The following is a 27,665-nucleotide window of genomic DNA, read 5'->3' on the forward strand; positions in this document are numbered from 1 at the left end:
GTTCAAACGACTTTGCAGTCTGGTGCATTAGGCCACAGCGCCACACCAGGACTCCTTAGTAAGTATAGACTCCCATTATTACTGTAGCAATGTATTTTATATTTTTAATCAAGACAGGTTGTATCCGTAATTGTGCTTATTCATGGAATCCTGGCAGGGTGCTGTTAGATAAGCACTGGACTGCAAAAGATCTGCAGTTCAAACCCACCAGTCGATCCTCAGAAATCTTATACAGGGTCATTATGAGTCATTTATGAGTCAGAACTGACTAGACAACACTTATTTAACAACAAACAGCAACAAAAGTGCTCATTTCATTTCAAAAACTCTATCACTAGGGATATTTTTTCCTGTGCAAAAATTTCAGAAACAACTTGTAGGGTCCTGTTGGTTTAAAGAACTAAAATTTTAGAAATAACTTAAGAACTATGTTTTACACTAGCTAATTTAAACTGAGATTCTGAATATTGAGTGCAAAGGGTAATATGGTGGTGGGGAAGTTTAACAGCATCAGAATTCATCCTCAGAGTAGACATGGAAAATACAGCACCATTGAGAGGTTACTAAGTAGCTGAAGACAGCAGTTAGAGAACTCTGTGTGCACACCTTAAGTGGACTCATAATTTAATTCCATGTGAAGAATAAACTTCCTCTGAATCTAAAAATAGGTATGAAAGGTACATTATGGCTATAATGTTTCTTCTATGTGGGACTAAGATACAGTGTCATCTTATATCTATCTATCTGTATCCAAGACTCCATGTTTTGGTTTGCACCCCATTCTGGGTCACATACTATATATTTTCATGCTTCCAAATGTCACATCTGGGCATTCATGCAAGCCTCAATCCTAAAACTGGCCGCATCAACTTTAATATTTTTAATATCTTTTCCCTAAGTCTCATCCTTATCCCTACATTAGAGTCCATGCTAGGAAGTTAAACTATAAGTTGTTTTTTTTTTTTTACTATCTTTGAGCAAAGGGGAGTTCTTGAGTGACGCAAATATTTAACATGCTTGGCTGCTAACTAAAAAGTTGTTGGTTCAGGTCCACATAGGGGTACCTTGAAAGAAAGAACTGGAGACTTCTAAACAATCAGCCGCTGTAAACTTTACAGAGCACAGTTCTCTTCTGACATACATGGGGCTGCTGTGATTCAGCACCAACTTGACAGCAACTGATTGGGGAAAGGAATTCCTTTACCTGTAGCCACTTCAGGTCCTGGGGCAGATGAGGGCAGGTGGGGACATAGTTCATTTGGTGAGGATGGACTGAACCACACCATATGAGGTATCTACCCATTCAACTGAGTCAACTTAAATCCAATGTGGCATTTTCCAGGAAGTGCACATAAATAATAAGAGTTCAAAACACCAGAGTAGCTGGGCCAAAATATTTGATGGCAATAAAGCGAACAGTTTTCCTTAAGCCTACTTTAAGTTGGTGTTTACAGTTCAGAGGTTTCATAGTTTCAGTTCTCACAATGAGGAAAAAGTATCATGAAGAAATGCTTCTGCTTATTTCTGAATTACAGCTAATCATTCACAGACCATCGAATTATTCATGTGGGGGATTAAATGAAACTATATAGAAAAGTCTTTCCAAAATTATAAACACAGTCATTATTACATAAAAATGTATATACAAGTCTTTCTCAAATGATAAAGACAAGTATTATTAAAAGACATTTACTTTGAAGAAGGCAACTTTCCCCAAGTAGGATCCTATGCTTTACCTTAACTAGTGCCCACATGGAGATACTTACTCTTTGCAGCATCATTATTAAATTATTCTTTTCTTTCACAAAATGATCTTGCTCCCGCTGAGCCTGCTGAACAATGTGATTGGCTTGTTTTTTCAATGCAGAAATTTTTTCCTAGAAGAAAGAAATGCTCATAAATAGATGTATATTAGACATTCAAAGCTTTGCCAGTCTGTACTGGAAAAGAGAAAAAAGGTATTTACAACTGGGAGAAGAATGACCACACTTTAGATGATAGTGTTGTTAACTGCCATCAGGTCAGTTCCGACTCATAGTGATCCTGTAGAGTTTCCAAGGAGTGGCTGGTGAGTTTGAACCGCTGACCTTATGTGGTCCAGTGCTTTATCCCAACAATTATACTCGTGTTGTTGTTAAGTACTTTTGAGACCGTTCAGACTGATAGTGACCCTGTGGATGATTTCTGAGGAGCTGCTGGGGAGTTTGAACCTACAACCTTGTCGTTCAAACTGACATTGCAGGCAAGTGCTTATCCTACAGCACTACACCGTTTGAGCCACCTAGGGTAACCCATCTGGTGGTTTATTGTTGGTTGTAGTCTAGTTGTTTCTGACTCAAGTGATGATCCAAAGAACTGAAACCAAACCCAACTGCCAACTGAAATGCCATCAAGTCAATTTCTACTCATAGCGACACTATATAGGGTTTCAGAGACTAAATATTTATAGAAGCCGGCAGCCTCATTATTCTCCTATGGAGAGACTGGTAGGTTTGAACCGCTGACCTTATGGTTAACAGTGAGATGTTTAATCCATTGTATCACCAAAGCTTCTTGTAGTTGCTTTGTTAAGTGCCTGCAAATTAGTTGTGACTTCATAGCTACCTTGTATAAGGTTTCCAAGGAGCGGCTGGTGAGTTTGAACTGCCAACCTCGTGGTTCAAACCGACCTTGCAGTCCAGTATTTTATTACACGGCACCTAAAGCTCCTTATGTAGCAAATACTACCCAGAGACTGTTTGGCTTTAACTTTTACGTGCCAAACTTAAGCATTTTTCTTTACTTAAGGTCAATACAGTTCAAGTGATTTAAAATCTATTTTGAAGAACTTGGATGTAAACAGGAAATCTTGTTTTAGACTATAAATGAATTTTTGACATTGTTTTGTAAGACACCTCATGGGAAAAAAGGGGGAGGGGGGGTTATTTTATTAAAATGCAAGTCCAGAAGTCCCTCATGCTTTCTTTCTCATCCCTGAATTTTACCAGTTTAATATAGAACTCAAGAGTGTGATTCTAAATTCTGAAGCAAGTGCTGGATTCTAGGTTGGGTATCTCAGTACTAGGGCATGGGGCCAATAATATGCACATAATTCCATGGACTACTTCTAATGACAGTAAGCTACCAGCCAGTTTTGATAACCATTGAACAATGAAAGGAAAGGAAATTCCAAAATATACTTTGCTCACAAAATTAGTCTGAGTCTAGTTACTATGGTTGCAAAAGGAAGTAATTTAGAAAAAAAAAATCTAAATTTTTATTTTCTGTGCTTTGCTTTCCATCTAAGAGGGGAAAAAAAAAAGGAATATCATTCATAAATGCATCTGCAGCATTATGTAACAACAATGACTGTAAAATCAAAGATTTTATGGCAGAATCCATAATCTGCCAAGTATGATACAATGTGATAAAACACTCAATAATATTCAAATACAAAGACATAGAGGCAGAGCAACTATACTTGAAAGCTATGTTAACCGCATTTATTTTCATGTACAAGGAGTATATGAAGATAAGTCATTAAGTATTGCTTCTAGGGTTCCAGTTCTTCTATGTTTGGGTTGATTTCATGCAAAACAAATTTAGACACATCTACAGGGTCGCTATGGGTCGGAACCGACTCGACGGCACTTAGCAACAAAGTAATATACTTAGGTTAGTCTCATTAGAGTAACTTCACACACACACCAAAAGAATTTCTTTTTTGTGCCATAGGAAAAAAAGATTTAGCAGTCAGAACTAATATTAAGTTTTTAGCAAAACACTGAAGTGGACGTCCAAAATCATAGAAGCTGTGCAACAACAGGAATGATGCCCCATATACAACAACAGCTTTTAGATGTGTGGGAAATTCTCAAGATGGTCCATCTTCAGGAATAAAGTGCACACAAGGTTGATAGACTAGACCAAGGTTGTTGATTCACAACCAACACCCATGGATATGTGAGCAGGATGAATTGGGGGAAGGGAGAAGGAAATTTGTTCTAGGACTAGGGACTTTAAATAAGAATACAGTCATTAAGTCCATGGGTGTCATTCTGGCTAGATTATGGAACTGGGGTGGGGGTGGGGTGGGGAGAAGGACAATGGGATGTTTAGGGTAGATTGTAAAACTCCATGGTACCAGTGAAGGGGGAACTGGAGGGGGAACTTTTTCTAGACAGGGAACTAAAACTCTTGGTGGGCCAGCCATGTAGTGTGTCTGTCTGTGTCTTCTGGGTTGGGCACACAATTTTACAAAATTGAATAAAGAAAACCCCGCTCTCACTAAAATGTCTCCAGATTGGATTTCTTGAGTGTTTGTCAGTATCGACAATGTTTCTCATAGGTGAATCAGGCCTTCTAAGGAAAGTCGGGAAGACCTCAAAGATGAGTCAAGAGAGGGAAGACTAACAGTCATGAAGAATGAAACCACTGTGGCTGAAGTCCAGAAACTGGTGGATGAAGACTGTAGAATTAATACTGATAGCTACTGAAGGCAAACATTTATTGAACAACATTGATAATATCATATGCAAGTAAAATTTTGCTACAGATAATTCAGAATCAATTGCAATAGTACATCTAGAGGAGGCTGCTGGAAATTCAAGCTGGATTCAGAAGAGGACATGTTGTTAAATACTATGGAGTCAGATCAGACTCAAAGCAACCATGTATAAGTTTCTGAGGAGCGAATGATGGGTTTGAACTGTCAGCCTGTGATAAGCAGTCCAGTGCTTATCCCACAGCACCACACCAGGACTCTAGAAGAGGACGTGGATCAAGGGATATCAATATCAACTCAGATAGCTCACGGCTGAAAGGAGAGAAAATCAGAAAAATGTTTATTTTGTTTTATTAACTATGCAAAGGCATTGGACTGTTTGGAACCTAACAATCTATACATAACCTTGTGAAAAATGGGAATTCCAGAACACTTAACTGTGCTTATCCAGGACTTGTACATAGATCAAGAGGAAGTTGTTTGATCAGAACAAGAGGATACTGAATGGTTTAAAATCAGCAAAGGTGTGTGCCAGGGCTGTATCCATTCACTATACTTTGCAATCTGTATTTTAAGCAAATAATGTGAGCACTTGGACTATATGAAAAACACACAGCATCTGGATTGGAGATATGTATGTAACTACAATACGCAGATGACACAGCAGGTGACACAAGTGTGTTTGTGGAGAGCAAAGAGGACTTGAAACACTTATTGATGAAGATCAAAGACAACAACAGTCATTACCAATGACTGCCTCAATGAAAAGAAAATGAAAATCCTCACAACTGACCAACAGACAACAATCATGATAAATGGAGAAAATATTATAGCTGGCAAGGATTTCAGTTACAAGGATTGTGGTTTGAGTCCACAACCAATGCTATGGAAGCAGCAGTTAGCAAATCAAAAGATGTTTTGAATTGGGCAAATCTAATGCAAATTATTTCTTTGAAATGTTAGAAAGCAAAGATGTCACTTTGAGGACTAAGCCTTGGTATTTTCAATCACCTCATCAGCATGTGAAACCTGGGCAATGAATAAGGAAGAATGAAGAAAAATGGATGCATTTGAATTATGGTGTTAGTGAAGAATATTAAAAGTACCATGGACTGACTATGGCAGTTGGAGGAACGGCAGTGATCACATGTCGGCTGCTGGGAAGAGCTGGATTCTCGTTTCAGGTCACTATCAGAAAAGCTAAGTTTGTAGAGTAAGGATCAAAAGATCTGATCCTGATTACAGAACCATCCTCATTTCAGAATCTTGGATATCCACTTCATCCTTCCAGACTACCCAAGAAAACCTTTTAAGACTCCAGCTGAGAAAACCCCAGGAGTTCTTGGAAGGGGAAGAAGGAAGAAGATTATTGGTTGGAATAAAAACAGGGTTGAATGCGGTCCAGAAACCAAGGGCATACACTTGGTTCTGTACAGTGAATGCACTCAGCAAACTCGTGGACAACAATCTGAAGAAGACAACTTCAAAAAGCCAACTAGAAGCAACATGTAGAGAAGTAAGATGAGAGGGGCAGCCTCTGGAAAGAAGACAGCTGGGCTTAAGCAGAAGAATCTGGAGCCAGCTGATGGTGGGGGGGCCCTGGTCACTCTGCTGAGAACCCCCCTTCAGGATCTGTGAGAAAGACAAGGAAGAACAAACAAGAGAGTCCTAGAAATGGAGATGGTGGAAGTACCAGTGAAGCACCTCAGCCACCTCGGAAGAAAAGGGCCCCCGGGCTGATCCTACCATTGAAAGTGAGGAAGCATTTAAGTATAGTTGGCTGGTTATGTGCCGTGGAGTCGGTTCCGACTCATAGCGACCCTGTACAGGGTTTCTGAGGCTGTAAATCTTTACGGGTAAAGAAAGCCTCGTCTTTCTCCGTGGGGCAGCTGGTAGTTTAGAACTGTTGACCTTGTGGTTCGCAGCCCGATTTGTAACCACTACGCTACCAGAGCTCCTTATTTAAGAATAGAGCAGAGGTTAAAGTGAAGATTCCTGAATAATTAAAACCCTGGCTCGTTGAGGACTGGGACTTGGTTACCAGGCAGAAGCAGCTGTTTCAGTTCCCAGCTAAGAAAAGTGTTGATGCCATTCTGGAAGAGTATGCAAGTTGTAAGAAATCAAAAGGAAATGATGATAATAAGGAATATGCTGTTAAAGAAGTTGTGGCAGGGATAAAAGAATACTTCAATGTGATGTTGGGCACTCAGCTGCTCTACAAATTCAAGAGGCCCCAGTATGCTGAAATCCTACTGACCCACCCTGATGTGCAGATGTCCCAGGTTTATGGAATGCCACACCTACTGAGGTTATTTGTGAGAATCGGAGCAATGTTGGCCTATAAGCCTCTTGATGAGAAGAGTCTTGCATTATCGTTAGGCTATTTGCATGATTTTCTGAAATATCTGGCAAAGATTTCTGCAGCCCTGTTTACTGCCAGCGATTACAAAGTGGCTTCAGCTGAGTACCATCACAAAGCCCTGTGAGGGTCTACTGACTGTCCACTGTTAACGCCTGTGTATCTGTAAACACTTTTCTTTTTGTTCTTAGTCTTTTTCTTATATAATTGATGTTCTCTAAAATTGTTAATGTCATCACGGGGCTTATATTTGCTTCAAACAGAAAATAAAAGGAGAGTGTAAGCTCCCTTTTGCATTTCAAAGTTGCTGCCAGTGTACGTAGTAATTAGACAAATAGAAACATTTAGTGGAACAATTCTTGCCTAGTTGACAACATTGCTTGAATACTGGTGGTTCTATCCCTTTGACACTACACAATTTTCTAATATGTGTTAAATGCTACATGACAAAATGTCCTGATTCCTAGTGCCAAAGGTTCAACTTAATGTATTTACCTGAAAACCCATGCAATTGTGCTCTCTCTCTATTTTTTTTAAATGGTGCTTGAAGTATAACAGCCCATCCTCTGCAAGTCATCTATGTTGTTCCTTAGGTATTCTATCTTTGTTCAAGTTGTTGAAGGATGGTGGTTTGTTTCATGGTTTTTGTATTTGGGTCTAATACACATTCTAACATGATAGAGGCAATGCATTGTGTAGCCGCGGTTTTCTGAAAAGTTGGTATTTTAGGAATTGTATTTCAGATCTTTAAAAAAATTTTGTTTCTAAATTTCAAAGCAAAAAAAAAAAAAAAAAGAAGTACCATGGACTGCCAGAGGAACAAACAAATCTGTTTTTGAAGAAGTATAGCTAGAATGCTCTTTAGAAGCAAGAATAGCAAAACTTTGTCTCACATGCTTTGGACATGTTATCAAGTGGGACCAGTCAGTCCCTTGGAAAGAGTAAGGCTGTGTGCTGACAGCCAGGAGACTGGCTTCCAGAACGTTCCCCCTGCAGTTGTTTAAACGATTATATATTCCTGTGTGTTTGTGGGTTTTTTTTTTTTGACTGTTTTGTTTTTGTACATCAAAGAAAAAAAGGGGGGTGGTTTCTTGATAAAAGAAACACTATATGATGGTTTTGGGGGGTAGGAGGAAATGATGCATGCACTAAAGGGTAGACATGCATTGACATGGGTGACAGGACAGGCAGTATACAACCAGAGGGAGGTTAGCACAGGAAAGATGAGGGTGAGGGGGCAGGGGCGGGACACGCAGGGAGGAATGCAGTGGTTGGAGTGAACAGAGCTAAATGCTGTTGGTGCATGGAGGGTATAGCAACCATATAACGAAACAAAGTAGAGTCCTAGTGTGGTGCTGTGGGTTAATGCACCAGACTGCAAAGCCATTTGAACTGCAAAATCGGCAGTTCAAGCTCACCAGTGGCTCCTCGGAAACCCTATAGAGAGGGTCGCTATGGGTTGGAACCGACTAGACAGCACTTCACAACAACAATGAAGCACAGTACATGATTTGTTGAATGTAAAACTGCTGATCTGCTCAGTAAACCTTCACTCAACTCACAATAAAAAGTCAAAAAAAAAAAGGGACCAGTCCCTGAAAAAGGACATCATGCTTGATAAAGTGGAGGGACAGTGAAAAAGAGAGAGACTCCCCAATGAGATGCACTTGACAGTGGCTGCAATAATGGGTTCAAATACAACAATTCTGAGGATGGCACGGGAACAGGCAGCGTTTTGTTCTCTTGTACACAGGATAACTATGATCCAGAACCAACTAGATGGCACCTAAACACAACAAAAACATGATACTGAAGTTGCGATCTCACACGGTTCTGCATTTTCAATTTTAAGTGACCATCTTGGTCTCATTAATTTTTGGTTCAATGAGTGACAAAGGTGTTTTGCAAAGATGAGCTAGATCAAAGAGCTGATCTTTCCATATACCTTTTAAGCAAAATCGAAGCTAATGAAGGGAATTTTATGGAACAAATTGTTATCAGGGATAAATCTTGGATTTGCCAATGAGATCAAAGAGGAAGATCCAATCAAATGAGTGGCTTCCAAGGAGATAGGTTAGACTACTTAAATTCAAAGCAGAGAGGTCAGCTCAGAAGGTTATGGTGAATGTATTCGGGATTCGTAAGGGGTAAATCTTGATAGATTTTCTTGAAGGATACTGGATGAACACAGGGTTTATTATGAAAAGATTTTTAAAAAATGGTAAATTTGCACTGAGACATTTTTTCCAAACACAACAATGCACTTGCTCATTCTTTGAGAGACAGCAAGGGCTGGCATAGAAGAATTTACTTGGGAAACATCCCATTCACCCTACAACCATGGCCTTGCTCTTTAGACTTCTTTTTATTCCCCAAATTCAAAGAACATTTTTTAAAAGGAATATGATTTGAGTCTCTTGGGATGCCAAAACTTCCATTTGACCTGGTGCAAATCGAAGAGGGCACAATTCTTTTGGGAAAAGCCTGCTGTTGTAAAGTGCCATCGAGTTGGTTCTGACCCTGTGTAGGGTTCCCAAGGGGCAGCTGGAGAAAAATGAAAATACCATCTTCAGAAGTATATAGACCTAGAATGAAGACTGTGCTGAGAAACAATAGCTTCATATTTTGATAGTTTTGTTTAATAAAGACTTCTACGATTTTGTAGCAATACTCACGGATTTACCCATGTATTTTATTTTATTTTTCACATTTAATGGTACCTGGCAAACTCACCTTTCTAGAAACAATGTTTCGCTGATATTCAGCCACTTCACGCAGGAGCTGCTGGGTCAGGTTCTCCTTCTCCTCATCTAGACGGCTCTCATGCTCCAGCTGCTGGAATTCTAGGTCTTCAAAGTGTTTGCTTTCAACATCCAACAGGTCAGCATCCTTTGAGGGACAGGGAATGAAAACATGACACACCGAATTGGGGCTGCAGCCTTCTTAATGTGAAGAAACTATCATGAAAAGCAGACAATCCAAAATATTTTTCTAGTTACAGGGCGAACCAGAGTTCAAAAATGATAATCCTCTCTTTTGGAATTAGATCCTGCAGTAGTGTCTGCAGGACTGGAATTAAAGAGATGGGGAAATTGATTTCACCACCAGTTTTCCAGTGCTATGTGAATAGAGGCATTCTTATCTTAAATTTACTAGATGGCTTTAAAATGGATCATGAAATATTACAAGAATTTCATAAATGGCTTAAATGTTATATACAGATCAAAAGTGTAACAGTACATTTTGCACATTTTTTTAAAATGAAGCAAGACAAACATACACAGTAAATTCAGGATTCAAGATTCATACAGAAGAGGTCTTTAAAAAAATAAATACATACATTTTCAACAGCACAAACACAATCTATTGGGAATGTGAGGAAAATACATTGTCCATTACTTAAGAGTATGTCAAAAAGTTTTAATGTACATACAGGTAGACTCTGTAAGTACAGAATCATATATATGTTGTTGTTAAGTGTCATTGAGTAAATTCTGACAAATAGCAACTCTGCATAGGATTTCTGAGGAGAGGTTGGTGGGCTTGAACTGCTGACCTTATGGTTAGCAGTCCAGTGCTTATCCTATAGCGCCACACCAGGAGGACTTCTCTGTCTATCTATCTACCTAAAGCATGCACATTCATGTGTGTGTTGTGACTCATAGCAACCCTGTATAGGATTTCTGAGGGGCAGCTGTTGGGTTTGAATTACTGACCTTTTGATTAGAAGTCCAGTACTTATCCTACAGCACCACACACAGATCAATCGATATATCTAGCGGCTTTAAAAAGTTTGTGGGAAAATGGAATGAAAAGATAATGGAATTTTCCCACGAATTTAAATACATATATACACTAATCCCTCATATACACATACCAGTATATATATATATATATATATATGGAACCCTGGTAGCGTAGTGGTTATGAATCGGGCTGCGGTTTCATTATGCCTTGAGTTTTATTGAAAGGCAATGAAAAACATTTGGATATTGTGATTCTTAAACTAGACTTCTTGAATCCCTGAAAATTGTTTACAAAGCTTTGTCTATATGCATTTTACTGCAGAGAGTGGAATAACAGTACCCATTAGTCATAAAAAGTGATCCAAAACGTTAAGCATCACTACCCTGGGGATTAGAGTTATGGTCTTGTAGGAGAATATTGAAAGTACCATGGACCACCAAAAGAACAAACAAATCTGTGTTGGAAGGAATACAGTCAGAATGCTCCTTTTCAGAAGCCAGGATGGCCAGACTTCTCATACTTATATTATCAAGGACCTGTTTCTGGAGAAGGACATAATGCTTGGTAAAGTGGAGAGTCATGGAAGAAGAGGAAGACCCCCAATGAGATGGATTGGCACAGTGGAAGTAGCAATGAGCTCAAGTTTAACAACAATTGTGCAGTTGGCACAGGACGGGGTAGTGTTTTGTTCTGTTGTGCATAGGGTCACTATGAGTCAGTACCGATGGCACCTAACAACAACAACAAACTCTGGGGATAAACTTGAGGACAATTAAGGAAAATAAAAAATCATGACAATCAAGTGATCCAGAATAGGTTTACTGCAACCAGAGAATCATCACATTCAAGCATAACTATTTGTGCTGAGATGGGTGAATATTGCAAAGTGATTCTCCAATCTCCAATTTTAAACACCCCTTGCTGTTGGAACCTTCCACAAAACTATAAATGTGGCATGTGCAGAATATTTTTTAAATGTGATTTATAAACAATCTATGGCCAAAAGAACAAGCTGGCCTATGTTGGTCAAAGATCCTCGTAGGTTAAATAACCAGGACTTCCTCTTGGCCACCCTCCTCCAAATGGTAACATGAAAAAAAAGAAAAAAACCTAGATAAATAAATAGATGATAAACTAGCTCTAAATCACTAACTCCACTCTACCATCTCCCTACCCATTTTTTATATAAATGATAAATTAAGTGTTTTAATCAAATGAAATGCATTTCTATCTGCTGGAATGAATTTCCCTCTGGGAATGATTCTCAGAGGACTATTAGCTACCATTAATTACTACCAACACTATACAAATAAGACTAATATGTCAACACAGACCAAATTCACAAAAGCTTAAGAGCAGGGAAAACAAATTGAAAATATATTCAGCATTTCTTAACACTTCTTTACATTTTATTTGGCCACATGAAATGTGTTGGTTTCTATTTTTTTGATTGACATTTCAAGTTTATTCATTAATGCTACAACTTCTAAAGGAATTAATGAATTTGAACCAAGTCTAGTCATTATTTAAGAATTAAGATATAATTCAAGTTTGTCTTGAAACAAAATATATGTAATTTTGATCTGAGTATCGGAAACAAAATAACAATTGATATGTTTATTCATACAGGAATACACACTCAAGTTTTAAAAGTATTTCAATTAAGCTTGGTTTGTGATTGATTAAAGATAAAAAAATTAATAAGCCGCTTCTATAAATAATCTTTATAAATAATCTTCAACGTGAACATACGGTTTACAACTCATGCACTATGCTAGTCAATTCCCTTGTCTACATCTGGTTAATACTCACAAGCAACATGTTTGTTTATTTTTTATCCTGCATCAAGTCTACACAGTCACTAATGTACTTCTGGTAAGTATGTGAACCACTGCATAAAAGTAATAGCATAACAGGCAAGCAAGTTAAACATTAAAACTAAGCTGAGCACTCATATCTGACTGGTGAAATCATTTGATCAAGTTATTCAAACCTTTATAATCTGTGTATATAAATTTACACTCTGAAGGAAAAACTATTTGGAAGGGAGAAATTTTAAAGGGTCTTAGAGAAAAATAAGCCAATGGGTGGGATTTAGTGGCAGGAATGGTTTAATTGAACACATAGAATGATACAGACAGAAACTTTAGAATCAAATGTATGACTATTGCTATTAAGTGTCATGGAGTCTGTTCTGATCCATAGTGACCCTGGATAGGGTTTCCGAGACTATATATCTTTTGGGGAGCACAATGTCTCATCATTCTCCCACAGAGTGTCTGGTTCGTAGTCCAGCGCTTATTCTACAGACCCACCCCCAGGGCCTAATGTATGACTAGTTGAATGAAAATTTTAATTGCATTTCATCACTTAAAAAAATTACAAATCTGTACAGCCTTGAAAGCTCACAGGTCAGGCATGAAAGGAAATAAAACAATTACACTAAAGAAAATTCAATACATTTTCTTTTATCTTTCTAATAACTTTTACTGAGAATTTATATGGCAGAAGTTTGCATGCAGATCTTCATGTTTTCTTTCCCGAGTGAGTAAATGAAAAGAAAACAAAAGATTTGATTTGGCCAAGAGAAATTGCAGTAATAATCCCTGATAATGCAATGCTAACTCTGAAAGCAAATTTAAATGGATATGCTCTATAAAACCAACCAGACCCATTGCCACTGAGTGGATTAGAGGTCATGTATAACAATCCTACAGGACAGAGGAGAACTGCATCAGAGTTTCCAAGGCTGTATTCTTTACAGGGGAGTCCTAGTGTGATGCTGTAGGATAAATACTAGACTGCAAACTGGTCTACCAGCAGAGTCTTTGAAACTCTGTACAGGGTTGCCATGAGTCAGAAACAACTTGATGGCACACAACAACAATCTTTACAGGAGTAGACTACTGACTCATGTTTCTTACATGGAGCATTTGATGGGTTCTAACTGCCTTCAGCTAGCAGGTGAGCACTTAACCACTGCATCATCTGAGCTCCATATGCTTTACAATCAGACATGTGAACTGTATACTCTTGGGATTTGGAAATCACTTAGTACCAACTCCTCATTTTATACATGAAGATACTGAGGACCACAGAGGTAGAATGCCTTGTCCAGTATTAAAGCACAAACTGGTTGTAGAGTCAATGATAGAGGGGGAAAGTTTCCAAACTATAGATATCACTTTATTGAATTAAAATAAAATCAAAAGAATGAAGTCAACCATTCAGCTGAATAAATATCAAAAGCACAACAAAACTGTCCCAGCTATCAGTCCGTTCCACTTAATAGTGGATGCTCTCCTGAAAATGAAAGACTTATTTAATGTCAGCCTCTTTTAAACACTTCTCACATCCCAGGGAATAGTTCTACTGGTGGGTCTACATCACCTACATATCAAGTATATTTCATCAAAGCACCATCAAATGAAAAACACAATCAATCTGACTCTGATTGCATAAAGTCAGATTTATGCATAAAGGTTTAGATGCATAAAGTCCAGCCAAAAATCTGTGTTTTTTATATATAAAGTCATTCTAGAACTTCACCTGAAGTATTTGATACAACACACAGTTTAAGAAAATTATTTTCTTTCTAGTCATTTATTATCATTATTATTATTTTGCATGAATGCCACCTAATGAAGTTAGGAGTAATAAATCAACTTTTCTGAATCTAGTTTACATGCCTTGGAGGAAAACTGTAATGTTGTGGTAATCTAAACTATCTGAAGCTGAAAAGGAAATGAGATTATGGTAACACAGAAAATTTCTAATATGAATGGACATATCTTGAAATATGTGAACAACATCCATTCATGCTAGGGTCTTTCTGTGCTACCATCATCTCATTTCCTTTTCCACTTCAAATAATTTAGATTACCACTTCATTACAAAGTTCCCCCAAGGTATTTAACCTAGATTCATTTAAACAGATGGTAATTCATACACAGTTTTAAAACATTCTAAAAATAAATGAATAGACAGAAAATAATTTTCTTAAACTACATGTTGCCTTAAATAAATTGTTGTAGGTAATTTTGCATGTACATATAAAACATGTATTAATGGATAGGTTTCTTACATTTAAATCATCTTGAAATAAGTAAACTTTATGGTGATTAAAAAACATGTTTACTCATTTCAAGATGATTTAAAAATGTAAGAAACATATCCATAAATCTATGTTTCACATGTACATGCAAAATTAGCTACAATTTTTAGTGATTAAGGAGTCCTTGTGTGGCGCTGTGGGCTAATGTGTCAGAATGCAAAGTCGTTTGAACTGCAAGGTTGGTGGTTCAAGCTCACCAGCTGCTCCTAGGAAAACCTATACTGGGTCACCATAGGTCAGAATCAACTCGACGACACTTAACAACAATAGTGATTGAAAGGAGCCCTGTTAGCACAGTGGTTAAGCACTCCACTACTACCCAAAAGATTGATGGGTCAAACCCACTAACAACTCTGTAGAAGAAAGATGTGGCAGTATGCTTCCGTAAAGAGTATAGCCTTATGAACCCCATGGAACAGTTTTACTCTGTCCTATGGAGTCACTATGGAGTCCTGGTGTGGCGCTGTGGGTTAATGCACCTGACTGCAAAGCCGTTTGAATTGCAAGGTTGGTGGTTCAAGCTCCTCAGAATTGCAAGGTTGGTGGTTCAGTTGCTCCTCAGAAACCCTAAACAGGGTGGCTATAGGCTGGAATCAACTCGACAGCACTTAACAACAACAATAATATAGGGTCACTGGAGTTCTGTTGTGGCACTGTGGCCTAATGCGCGGGCTGCAAAGTTGCTTTGAACTGCAAGGTCAGCTGTTCAAGCTCACCAGCCACTCCTCAGAAACTTTATACGTGGTCACAATGGGTCAGAATAGCCTCATTGGCACTTAACAACAATAAGATAGGGTCACTATAATTCAGAATCAGTTCAAGGGCAATGGGTTTGGTTCTGTTTTGTTGTTTTATATTAACCCCAGGGGATCAGTAAAGTGTTAGGACCTTATTCCTGGAGAATGGAATTTGTAGATGTCTTAATATCAGAGGAACAGAAGCTACCATAAACCAGTCATTTCTCCTAATGTAAGGGTTTCACGATCAGAATTTTACACTCTAAGAGGAAAGGGAAGGAGTACAGTCTCTGCATCATTTCCTTTCCCCTTTTGTAGTAAACATCCTTAGATATCTTTTTTTTTTTTTTTTTTTTAATTCTGGATTATCCTAAAGAATCTAGATTAAAGAAATAGCAATTATGCATATCAATTTGTGCTCAAGTGATTAATAGACTCTCTATGCTTTTAAAGTAATGTTTATATAGAATATAAACAATAAAAGGATAGTCAGAGGAAGGGGAAAAATAAAGTAACCATTTTGGTAACTCTGAATAAAGAAATTCAACTTTACCCAATAAAATGAGAAAGGAGAGATAAATATATTTGAAAATTTCTTTGATCCAACATTGTAAAAAGTAATGTTCTGTATATGTTAACCTGTCTGTATTGGATTTTTTTTATTAAGAAGTTTTCAATCTCTGTAATGTTTTACCTGTAACTTTTAATTAACTAATGATATCCTCAGAAGTATTAAATACCTTTGGATCAAAGATCATTTGAAATTTTTTCAAATATGTGTCATCTCAACTTATGTTTCACCTTGTTCATTGCCAAAAAGGTTGAGCTAAAATAGCATGAATGAAACAAGGCTTCTTTTCTACTCTGAGGATCGCAACTCACGTAGGATAAATTATAATCACATGACTCTTAAAGCTACAAGACTACAAATGCTGCATCCTCAGGGCCACACTTTAGCAGAAACAGCCAAGTTGTCAAGAAGCTACGACATAGGATGTGGCCATACAGTGTTTATTAAAAAATTCACCAAGAAATTCTGGTTTTCAGAAAATAACCAGCATGGATGTATTAAACACTGCTGATGAAGTTAAACTGGAATGTCTACACTGCATTAAGTTTTTAGAAATTGTGAAGCTTATATGAGAATGTTTTGAGGACATTTTTTGATCATTGTGGTCATGCTTATGAGTTTAAGAAGTAAAAAGAAAAAGATAAAATATAGGGCTGGAGGAGGGAAGCAAACTAGAAAATGGGGTAATTTTTGGACAAGAGTTCAAAATCAAGCTAAGAAGAGAAAAAAAAGAAAAGAAAAGAAATCCAAGCTAAATAGTACTCATACTGCAGCAGAGAATAAAAGATTTAAATGTCACAATCTTGGTATAGGTTACAAGTCAAGGATAACCCTATTTTGTTACAAAGACTAACTCTAGGAAGTTTTGCATTATAAATTAAGCAAAGGATTTTAAAAAGGAAATTTTTTTAACTGTTTAGCATAGAATTTAATATACTGACAGCATGCGTATCTCCATTTTTAAAGTGTCTAATGACCAGAATGTATGTAAATTTATGTGATGTGATGTATAAAATCATAAGGAGGTAGAATTTAATTAGAAAGCAAAACAAAGCAAAACAACAACAAAAAAAACCTGGTGCATTCCTGTTTGCTACTGACCCTCTTCAGTTGTTGTTGTAACTGTTCCCTCATGGACTCAGGACAATTGTCCAGCTGGGTCTTCTGCTCGGAGAAAAGCTCCTGAAGCTTCTCTAGTTTTTCCCTTTCAGCATCAAGCTTTACCTTCTCCTGAAGGTCAGAAATCAGAAAATAGAAGAATAGAAATTACCTTCACACCCCAAGCAGGCACTAGTGAACATTTTCCAAGGATAATACAAACAAACATACACAAACTCTGGATATCCTATGAAACATATGAAAACACATCTTGTTAGTGACTAGGAGAAGGGGGTATAGATGGAAACAAAGATAAATTGGCCCCATTTCTGCATTGAAAAATCATGGTCTACTTTGTTGGGTGTTGGCAACGAACTGCTCCCCACTCCTTCCTGTCACCATGTTAAAAAAGCAGGGAGCAATAGGGAAGTTGGTCAGGGGTCGATAAAGAACAAAATAAATGCCCATGTAATTCATATGATGGTCTTGGAAAATTCACTTGTCAGAGAACTAGACAAAGGAAAGGTATGTTTACCCCAAGTACTGCCATAACCCAATTTGTTCAAGGCATTTTAAAAAGCAAGTTTTGGAAATTATTGAAAATTTCTTCTCAGGTGAAAGGAGTTCTAGGTGTACTAGTTAACACCACACTCATATGAAACAGTTCTAATAGCTACTTGGCAAACTTCAGAGCTTAAGCAACAACAAAAAACATGATTCTAGGGAAAGCATCCAATTCTGAGACAGAGAATGTTAATAAAAATGTTACTACAATGGTTGTTAGTGCAGAGAGTTCTGCAAGATTGGCAGAGAAGCAAGAGGAGTTACATTAGGCTGCTTAGATACACAAAAATTACAGCATTTACTGAGGAGACATTGGTTTCACAATGACTGACCAAATAGAAACAACGCACAGAAACCTTGAAATGTGGACCATGGGAAAACAGAGAAAGAAGAGAAGAGGAAGGAGACGATAACATTAAACCCCTCCCATGTCACACATGATGAAGTGACCCAGGGCATAATAGAGAAAAACTGCAATGTGGTGAGCATATGGCCTCACAATGTTGTTGCTGTTGTTAAGTGCCATCAAGTTGGTTCTGACCCATAGCGACCCTGTATAGGATTTCCAAGGAGCAGCTGGTGAGCTTGAACAGATGACCTTGTCGTTCAAACTGACTTTGCAGTCCAGCACAGCTCCACAGGGCCTCACAAATGCCACCTCTTAAATCAAGATGCAAAACTTTCATCTTTAATCTGTTTAGGATCTGTCTTCCCAATTTGTGTCCCCTTTGTGATACTCTGAGTTCTCAAACCAAATTTTGAGTTAGATCTTCTCCTCAAGTATATCGAGTGTACCGTCAGCCTAAACACGAGCACATTTTGATCCTCTGTAAGATGGCCAACACCTAACTGACATCTAAACACATCGCATCAGGATCTTCTTATTTATTTTTTTAAGAATACAGTTTTGAAATAGTACTAAAAAATTATCCTTAATGATTTATTTAAGGGACATTGGTAGCACAATAGTTAAGCACCTGGCTGGCAACTACAAGGTTGGTAATTCAATGCCAAAATTTTCTCTGTGGGAGAAAAAACCTGGTAATTTGCTCCCATAAATATCTCAACCTAGGAAACTCTCTGGGGCAGTTCTACCTGTTGAATAGCATTTTAAATATTCAGAATTGATTTAGTGGCACATAGTATCAATAGCACTCTATTGATCCAAATGGCCATGATTTCTTGTGTAAAGATATATATTTAGATCCTATACAAAATACGTAAAGGAGCTCTGGTAGCGTAGTGGTTACAAATCAGGCTGTGAACCTTAAGGTCAGCAGTTCAAAACTACCAGCTGTTCCATGGGAGAAAGGTGAGGCTTTCTGCTTGCATAAAGATTTACAGCCTTGGAAACCCTGTACAAGGTCGCTATGAGTCGGAACCGACTCCATAGCACATAACCACCACCATCAATAAAATATGGTATGGTTTAAATTTAAAGCTATTATTTTTAAAACTATTAGTTTAAAACTATTAAAACCTATATCAGCTTGTTTGAGTCTCTATTTTTGCCTTTGATCTTGATGATGTTGCTATTAAGTGCCATTGAGCCGGATCCAACTCATAGTGACCCTGTATAGGATTTCCAAGGAATGGCTGGTGAGCTTCAACCACTGACCTTGAGATTCAAACCAATTTTGTGGTCCAGCGCATTAACCCACAGTGACACACCAGGGCTCCTTACATTTTAAAATGTTAGAGGCAGATTAGAAAGGTATAATTAGATTTATATATGCATATTAAATCCAGAAGTAAGAAAATTGAGACTAAAACTAAATTATTGACATAAACTACTTGCCTGTCTATTTCTCTTTCTGGACTCAGAATCATTTACAGATTCAAATTCTACAATCCCATCAGAACCCAAATTATCTAGATATTTTCAGTGAGGAATATACCGTCTTTAACACAGTCTTCAAGATGTATGCATATATTCAAAATTCTCAAGTCCTGCTAAAGGCTGAAGTGATCTCAGTTCTGTCATTAAAATCTATACTTCTTCTATATCCATTTAAATAATATAAGACTACTCTGGTTTTCTCTCATGCACATTTACCAAATCTTTAAATTACCTCAGGATTAGAACTAGAAGTGATCTCCTTTGTTTCTTTGTCATTCTCAACTTACTCCTTCGACCTCAATCATTTCATAACAAGCAAAGGGTGGTGTGATATTTTTTATAATCTGAAATTTTGAAATTTCAGGCTTAAAAACATCAGCACAATTACTGAATGTGGAGCACGGTATTACTTGTACGCCTTATGATTTGAGGAAACAAAAGAATGGGAAAAGAGCATCCTTACTCTATATTTCAATTGAAACGGATTATGAAACAAATCACTCATCAGCAGACTACAAAGAAAATGTCCTCAATCTTTAATGGCTTAGTTGCTCCCTGTGTACACAGATTGTTGAGGAGTTGGAGTTGAAAGCACCATCATCAATCTTAGAAAATAGGAATCCCAATTGTTAATCTAGGGTGGTGGTGGTGATGGCTGTGTGCTGTCAAGTCAATTCCAACTCGTAGTGACCCTGCATAGAGGCTGAAATCTCTATGGAAGCAGAAAGCCTCATCTTTCTCCCTTGAAGCACCTGGTGGATTTGAACTGCTGACCTTGTTCTTAACAGCCCAATGCGTAACCCACTATGCCACCTAATTGAACATACAAACACAGGCTAGATATAGTCTTTAGCTCCAGAATTAAAAGCTTTTCCCTAAATAAAATCAGCAATAAGCATTATTGTCTTTTTGGCTAAGAAAATGTGTTATTTCCTCTATGGATTAAAGATGGCCCTATACAGCAATACAATTTAATCTAAAAACTGTTCTATTTCTAGAGACTGTATTATCAAACTCTACAACAATTCAAATTAAAAAAAAAAATTTTTTTTTAAACAACAATTCATTGCATTTAAAGGCCGTATGTGCAAAGCCCTAAAACTTAAAAATTATATTGACTAGAGAACATTGATATAGTATTTGATAATATGGAAAGGAACTGGTCTAAACACAAGTTTCAAATCTCAAAAAGTTACCAAAGTATTCCTCAGGTGCTCTAAAATTTTTCTTACTGTTAATAACAAGCAAAGATAAAACTAGTAAAAAGTAATTAAAAAAAAAAAATACCTTGTGTTTACATAGTGCCTTCCTTCGGAAGTGCTCAAAACATTTCACAATTCCATACAAGGGGGTGGTTAGAAGAATTATGCAAGCTGGCACCATCAGAACCTTCTGCAGTTTCTCTACAGTCTATCAAGACTGCTGTGACCACGACCTGGGTCTCAGAGCAGAAGCTCGATGGGGTCAAAGCTTCAGTAAAGGAAGTAGATGGAAAGATGAAAGGAGTAGAGGCAGGTGGGTTGGGTCATAAATCACAGAGGTGATATCACTCCTGTAGGAAGCTAAGAGGAGACCAGCTCTGTGCCAAAAAGAAATGAATATTCCTCTCTTCCATTTATGGCCCAGGAAGTTTTCAAAGGGAAATTAACCCTAGGCAAGTGGTTAATCTGAGCTGAAAGTATCACTTTCCACAGTGAAGGTAAAATAAACAGATGGGCAAAATATATAGTATTTGAGGATTTTACATATAAAATATAAAAACTAAGCGCTATTCTCTCTCCTCAAGATTTAAAACAGTAAACTCACTTAGTCTAATTATTACAGGTATGATGGTATTTTCAAAACTCCAAACTGGATCGAGCACAACTTTTTTTGTTTAAAATTTATTTTTAGTAAATGAATAAAAAAAATATTTTCAATAAACTTAACAAATTTTAATTACTTTGCTTAAAAAACAAAATTACAAGGGCTTGGAACACTTCAGGAAGCATTTTTAAAAGCAAGAGCTGAATGGGACTTCCCTAGCAGCAGAAGTTGCTTTTGTTAATTATTTCTCACAATGACTTGTCTTCTCTTAATGTGTACTAGTGAAATTCAGTTGGGTCGCAAAATCACTGAGAGATCTATTTAATATATTATAAATATATGGTCAAAGATAAATTATTCATGGCTAAATTAAAAATACAAATCAGTGTATAAAATTGGGCTTATATTTGCATCCAAGTGAACTGTTCATTCACCAACTTAGTAAATGTTTATAAAACTATTAGAGATGGAGAGTGGGTAGTGAGGGCATAGAGGTAGAATTCTGGTCTTTCATGAGCGAGACCTAGGCTCAAATGCCAGACAATATACCCCATGCACACAAGTCCTGGTGTGACGCTGTGGGTTAATGTGCTGGGCTGCAAGGTCAATTTGAACCTCAAGATTGGCAGTTCAAGCTCAGCAGCCGCTCCTGGGGAGCCCTATACAGGGTCACTATGAGTTAGAACCAACTCAACGGCACTTAACAACAACAACAACAACATAACCCATGCACACTATACCATCTGTCACACTCATGTATTGCTATGCTGCTGAATAGGTTTTAACAGCACTTCCAAAATAGAAAGGACTAATGATCTATTTCCAAAAATTAGTCAGTGGAAACCCTCTGGATCACAGTGGCCCGAATCTGAAACTATTCATGGAATGGTGCAGAACTGATGAGCATTTGATCAGTAATGTATGAGGTCACCATGAATCAGGGACGGCTCACGACAAGCAACAACAGAGACACAGAGAGAACTTCATCACAGTCTCAAGAAGCGCAGCACAGTTATTCTGTGGTTCTTAACTGCACATTAGAACAATTGAGGTGTGCTTTTAATTATACCGTTTCTCAATTTAGTCAGAAATGTCAGGGGGTAAGGCCTAGGGACTGATGGTTTAAAAAAAAAAAATTCACTAGGTGTTTGTCTGGAGCTAAAGGAAAGACAGAACTGGACGACAGGACCAATTACACCTCCATGAACTACAATCTTCTATACCTGGATGGTGCCCAGCAACTACTAATGAATGTTCTGGCCTGGGTCACAACAGTTGGATCCTAGCAGAAAGGGAGAAAAAGTATGGAACAGAACTTCAAATTCTCAAAGAGTCCAGACTCAATAAAACTAGGTGAATCCCCAAGACTACTGCCCTGACATACTGTAAACCTTGAACCTTGAAGTGGCTTTTTAAGTTAGCTCAAAAAGTAAGGACTGTTACCTTTGAATAGTGCAATCTTTAAAAAAAAATCATCTATATGAGACCAAATGGCCAAAAGTTACTCTTAAGCATGGATAAGAAGGTTGAGGGAGCAGGGGGGAAGGACAACAAGACTAAGCTAATGGGATTGGACTGCTGCGAAGAATGCAACTGTCACTGAACATTATGCATAGAAACTGCTGAATAGTAATCTGTTTTGCTGTATACACTCTCACCCAAAATGCAATAAAACACAAAAAGAAACACAAATGTAAAAGAATCTCTCTAGGTGATTCTAATATGGAGTCAGAGTTGGGAATCACTGACTTAGTCACCCAAGATTATATGAAAGCAAAGGCAATTCACTACAATTTGATTTTTCTAAAGAAGACACACAGCACTAGTGTAGGATCCACCAAAAATCATTAAGATATCTGGTCCTTGCATCTTTACTTGAAAGATCTTCTCTCTTACAAGTTAAATCTCAACTATAATATTTTAACATTCAAATTAAATGCCTCAAGTAAACCAAGTGAAAAATGAACCGTGACAGAGTCCAATGATCCAGTCTGTATTCAGGCAGAGATGATACATTTCAAGCACAAATACAAGATGACGGTTTTCTAATCATGCAAATGATCAGCAGTGATTACAATTTTACCTTAAGTAACTTGAACTTGTCTACAAGAAGTTATCAATATTCTGAAATCACCTTAAAAATTCAAAGTTCCTTATAGAACCATTTATTCTGCCAGATTTTGTGGTTAGAAAGAAACATATGTTTTCTTTCTTTGAAGTTGTATTCGTGAAGGAAGGAACTAAAATTTAACTGCTGGCTTGACTTCAATTCCAAGGCTCTCATCACATCCTCACTGCTCTGCTCTCTTTTCATCCTGCTATATGTTCAATGTTGTACCACTCAAAGAAGTCTTCAATGTCAGTGAAAAATCAAATTTTATCATATTTAAGTGTACAGTATTATTGATGAGTGGATGCTCAATATTACTCTAAAAAGATGTTTACCTATTAGCTTATGGAGTTGCCAGATAAAATAAAGATCAGTCAGCTAGATTTGAAGTTCAGATAACATGTTCGTGAAAATATGCCTCAACTATTGCATGGGACACAATTACACTAAAAATAATTCTCATTGTTTATCTGAAATCCAAATTTTAGTGAGTATCTTATGCTTTTATTTTCTAAATCTGGCAATTCTATGTTGTTGTTATTAAGTGCTGACTAAGAGTGAGTCCTGGTGTGGCACTGTGGGTTAATGCACCAGACTGCAAAGCCATTTGAACTGCAAGGTCAGCAGTTCAAGCTCACCAGCTGCTCCTTGGAAAACCTATACAGGGTCGCTATGGGTCGGAATCGACTTGATGGCACTTAACAACAATAACAATAGCAATCCTATGTGGTCCAGTGCATTATCCTGCAGCTTGATAAATATTTTCTTAACATTCAAGATAACATCTTTGTACTTTCTCAACCTTTTAGCACAGAATTCAAGATACAGCAGACCCACAGGCCATGGTTCATAAAACACTATTCAGGTTTGGAATCGGTGCAGAGACATGTTAAAAAGCATCATTCCTAAACCACTATATTTAAGGGCAGTCCAAAATACTTCAGTCTACTTCATAAACCCTGAAAACTTTTTTCCTTTCAGTTCTTAAACTCTGAAGGAGTTATTCTGAGCTAGGCATCCTTGGAGTTTAAATTACTGGTTTAAGTCCACAATCCTTTATCAAAAATTCTTAAGGTCTGACATATTTCCGATTTTAGAACATTTTATTCATTTTCCAGATCTTTCCATTGAGTTGTGGGGTAGCACAGTGTGATCAAACACATTACTCTTTCTGTAGCTACATTTATGAATATTGATCCTAAGTGTAAACATCAATTTTAGTTAGGTTTTGCATTCAACTAACTTTTGGTGTCAACCTTATAAATAACTTTTTTTTTTCCTTCCAGAACTTTCTTGGACTTTGGAACTACAGAGAAAGTTTTATTTCCACTAGAACTTTTGGATTTTGGAATTGCACAAGATTATGAATATGTAACAACAAATAGTGATTGCTGGAACCCCTTTCTCTGGCTGCTTCTACAGAAGCCCATCTTTATTATTTATTTTTTAAGGATTTTTTTTTTTTTTTTACCTATGACTTCAATATTTTAATATACAATAGGTGGATAACTAGTGTAAAAAAAAGTTAGAAAATCAAAAGAGTAGAGATTTATGTAATCAAATAACCACACAGACACACACAATCAACCCTAATTTGGAATTCTGTTGATTTAGTCCCCAAATCCTGTGCCATATGCCCACTGTCTCTAACTAGGGAAATGACTTTGAAATGATAAGAAAGAAGCAGGAGAAGGTCTTGGTTCCTCTGGACATGGACTATGACTTGGCAAGTGCTCTGCATGCAGGGCATTAACACTTGACTGAGGAATGCTGGGCCAAGCTCCGTCTTTCCCTGGCTCTTAGTAGGAGGAAGGATGGGGAGGAAGTAACAGGTACTTTGGCAAGATAACAACAGGGGCGAAAGTTTAGCTATGCAATATGTAATGATAATGCTTTTTTGTAGAGAAATTAGAAAGTCAAATACAAAGATTTCTCTCAAGAGCATGTTGTATGGCATAGAGAGATGTAAGCTTCAGTTTACATCTTAAAATGTGTTTAGTTATGAAAGTGGTAGGCCAGGATGGCCACAAAATGATGACAATGTCTGAGTGATATATGAAAATACTTATCCTTAAACAAAACCATGGTTTGAGTTTTCTGATTAGCATCCAGGCAACAGTAAGGCATTCCAGCAGGAACATTTTAATGATTGCTGTCAAAACTGACTTTGGACATTTGTCTGCTAACTTACAGAGATGAGACACGGATAATCCAAAAATAAAGAAAAACGAAAAATTAAAAAAAAAAAAAATTAATGCAGTCAGAACTAGATGAAAACCAAAAGCAAACCTACACAAACAGACGTACCAGTCCAAACACATAACCACCCTTAGCAGCTGCCTGAACTCAGACTGGCTGTAGAGTAGGAGTTGGGTAAGGGGGAGGGAAGTTAGTTCCATAACCACACCTTTGGCTCAACTGAACTTTGTGGTTCCAACAGCTTCCCACTCTGTCACCAAGACTGTTAAATTAAATCAAAACCATTTACTACAACAGAGCTTACTATCCCTTCTCCTTCCACTCACTCCTAGTCTTGATGACCTCTTTGTTTGATGCTTGACCAAATAAACATCGCCTGTGGTTGTGTTCAAGTTAGGCACTTTGTTTCAGAGAATATCCACGTTCACAGTGATTCTCTGTGATGTGACTGTTGTCTAACAAAACAGGCAGGCGGAATTCAGGTGAGGGCCACACAGAAGTAGGCACATTGGTGTTGCTGACAGTTATGCGCCAAAGGGCAGGGAAAGGTCAGCCCACGGAAGCATGCTGAAAATGTTTAACAAATATAGAATAAAAAAACAAAACAAACAAACCCACCGTCATCAAGTGGATTCAGATTCCTATTGATCCTACATAGCTGTAGGCTATCCAAGGCTGTAAATCTTCACAAGAGCAGAAAGCCCCATCATTCTCCCTCAGAGCAGCTGGTGGCTTTGAACTGCCAACCTTGTGGTTAGCAGTCCAATGCTTATCCTTCAGCATTACCAGGGCTTTTTCAACAAATATAGAATATGTAATTTTTGTTGGGAATATAATTACTTCTACAATTTGATTTTGCATGTTTTTGTTATCATTGTTGTTAAGTGCCATTAAGTCAGTTCTGACTCATAGTGACCCTACAGAGAGTTTCCAAGGAGATGATGGTGAGTTTGAACCGCCAACCTGTGGTTACCAGTCTAGTGCTGATCCTACAGTGTCACACCAGGAGTCCTTATTTTATATGGTAACATGAAATAATATTATTTACTATACAGATAGTCCCTGGGTTACTAACATCTGACTCACATACAACCTGTAGTTAGGAACCCACTCCTGTAAAATCTTTTACTAAAAATTCAATGCACAAAATTTCATAATAACAAACAGGTGCGGTTTTGTAACAAGTACCAAAACATTATTATTATTATTATTATTATGCTAAAATGTTTCAGTATATCTGGAAGTGTTTCTTTAATCCTCTTTAAACATAGAAAGATACACTAAAACAAATATTTGACTAACTGATGTCAGACACAAACCACACCTAACTGCTCCAATTTATTTACAAATTCTACTTAAAGACAGATTTAAGAATGAAACTTTCATAATCTAGGAGCTTTATATGTATATAAAGAGACAGAGCCCCTAGGCAGTGAAACAGTTAATACAAGCACAGCTGCTAACTGAAGGTTGGCAGTTTGGACCACCCAGAGAGCCCAGAGACATCTCAGAAGAAAGGCCTAGAGATCTACTTCTGAGATATCAAATAATGAAACCCCTATTATTATGGAGTACAGGTCTACTCTGACACACATGGGGTGGCCCTGATTTGGAACCAGCCCAATGGAAACTGGTTTTATATATATGATGTGAAGCTACAGGATAATGCACTGGACCCCAAGGCCATTTTGAGCCATAAGGTCCGTGGTTCAAATCCACCAGCTGATCCTCGAAATCCCTAAACAACATACAACATGTATGTTAAGTGCCACTGAGTCAGTCCTGCTTCATAGCGACTCTGTTTAGACTTTCCAAGGAGCGGCTGGTAGGTGTGCACCACTGACCTTGTGAATCGTAGTCCAGTGCTGATCCTACAGTGCCACACCAGGAAAATATATATACATGCTGTTGTTGCTAAATCCGCTGAGTCAGTTCTGACTCTTAGTGACCCAGTTTATGGTTTCCAAGCAGCGGCTGGTGAGTTTGAACCATCAACCTTGTGGTTCAAACTAACTTGCAATCCAGTGCTTTATCCCA

General features: G+C 37.6%; 1 protein-coding gene across 1 annotated transcript in view; it reads right to left on the reverse strand.

The window, feature by feature from the left end:
- PHLDB2 (pleckstrin homology-like domain, family B, member 2) overlaps nt 1–27,665 on the reverse strand; it is a 144,309-nt gene that overhangs the window by 52,208 nt on the left and 64,436 nt on the right. The window contains exons 6-8 of the mRNA XM_006864215.1: nt 17,113–17,241; nt 9,576–9,731; nt 1,767–1,877 (exon numbers count right to left, since the gene is read on the reverse strand). Of these exons, the coding sequence (XP_006864277.1) occupies nt 1,767–1,877; nt 9,576–9,731; nt 17,113–17,241 (396 nt within the window). The remainder of the gene's footprint in view (nt 1–1,766; nt 1,878–9,575; nt 9,732–17,112; nt 17,242–27,665) is intronic.

The sequence above is a fragment of the Chrysochloris asiatica genome, unplaced genomic scaffold, assembly GCF_000296735.1.
Source record: "Chrysochloris asiatica unplaced genomic scaffold, ChrAsi1.0 scaffold00061, whole genome shotgun sequence".
Lineage (NCBI taxonomy): Eukaryota > Metazoa > Chordata > Mammalia > Afrosoricida > Chrysochloridae > Chrysochloris > Chrysochloris asiatica.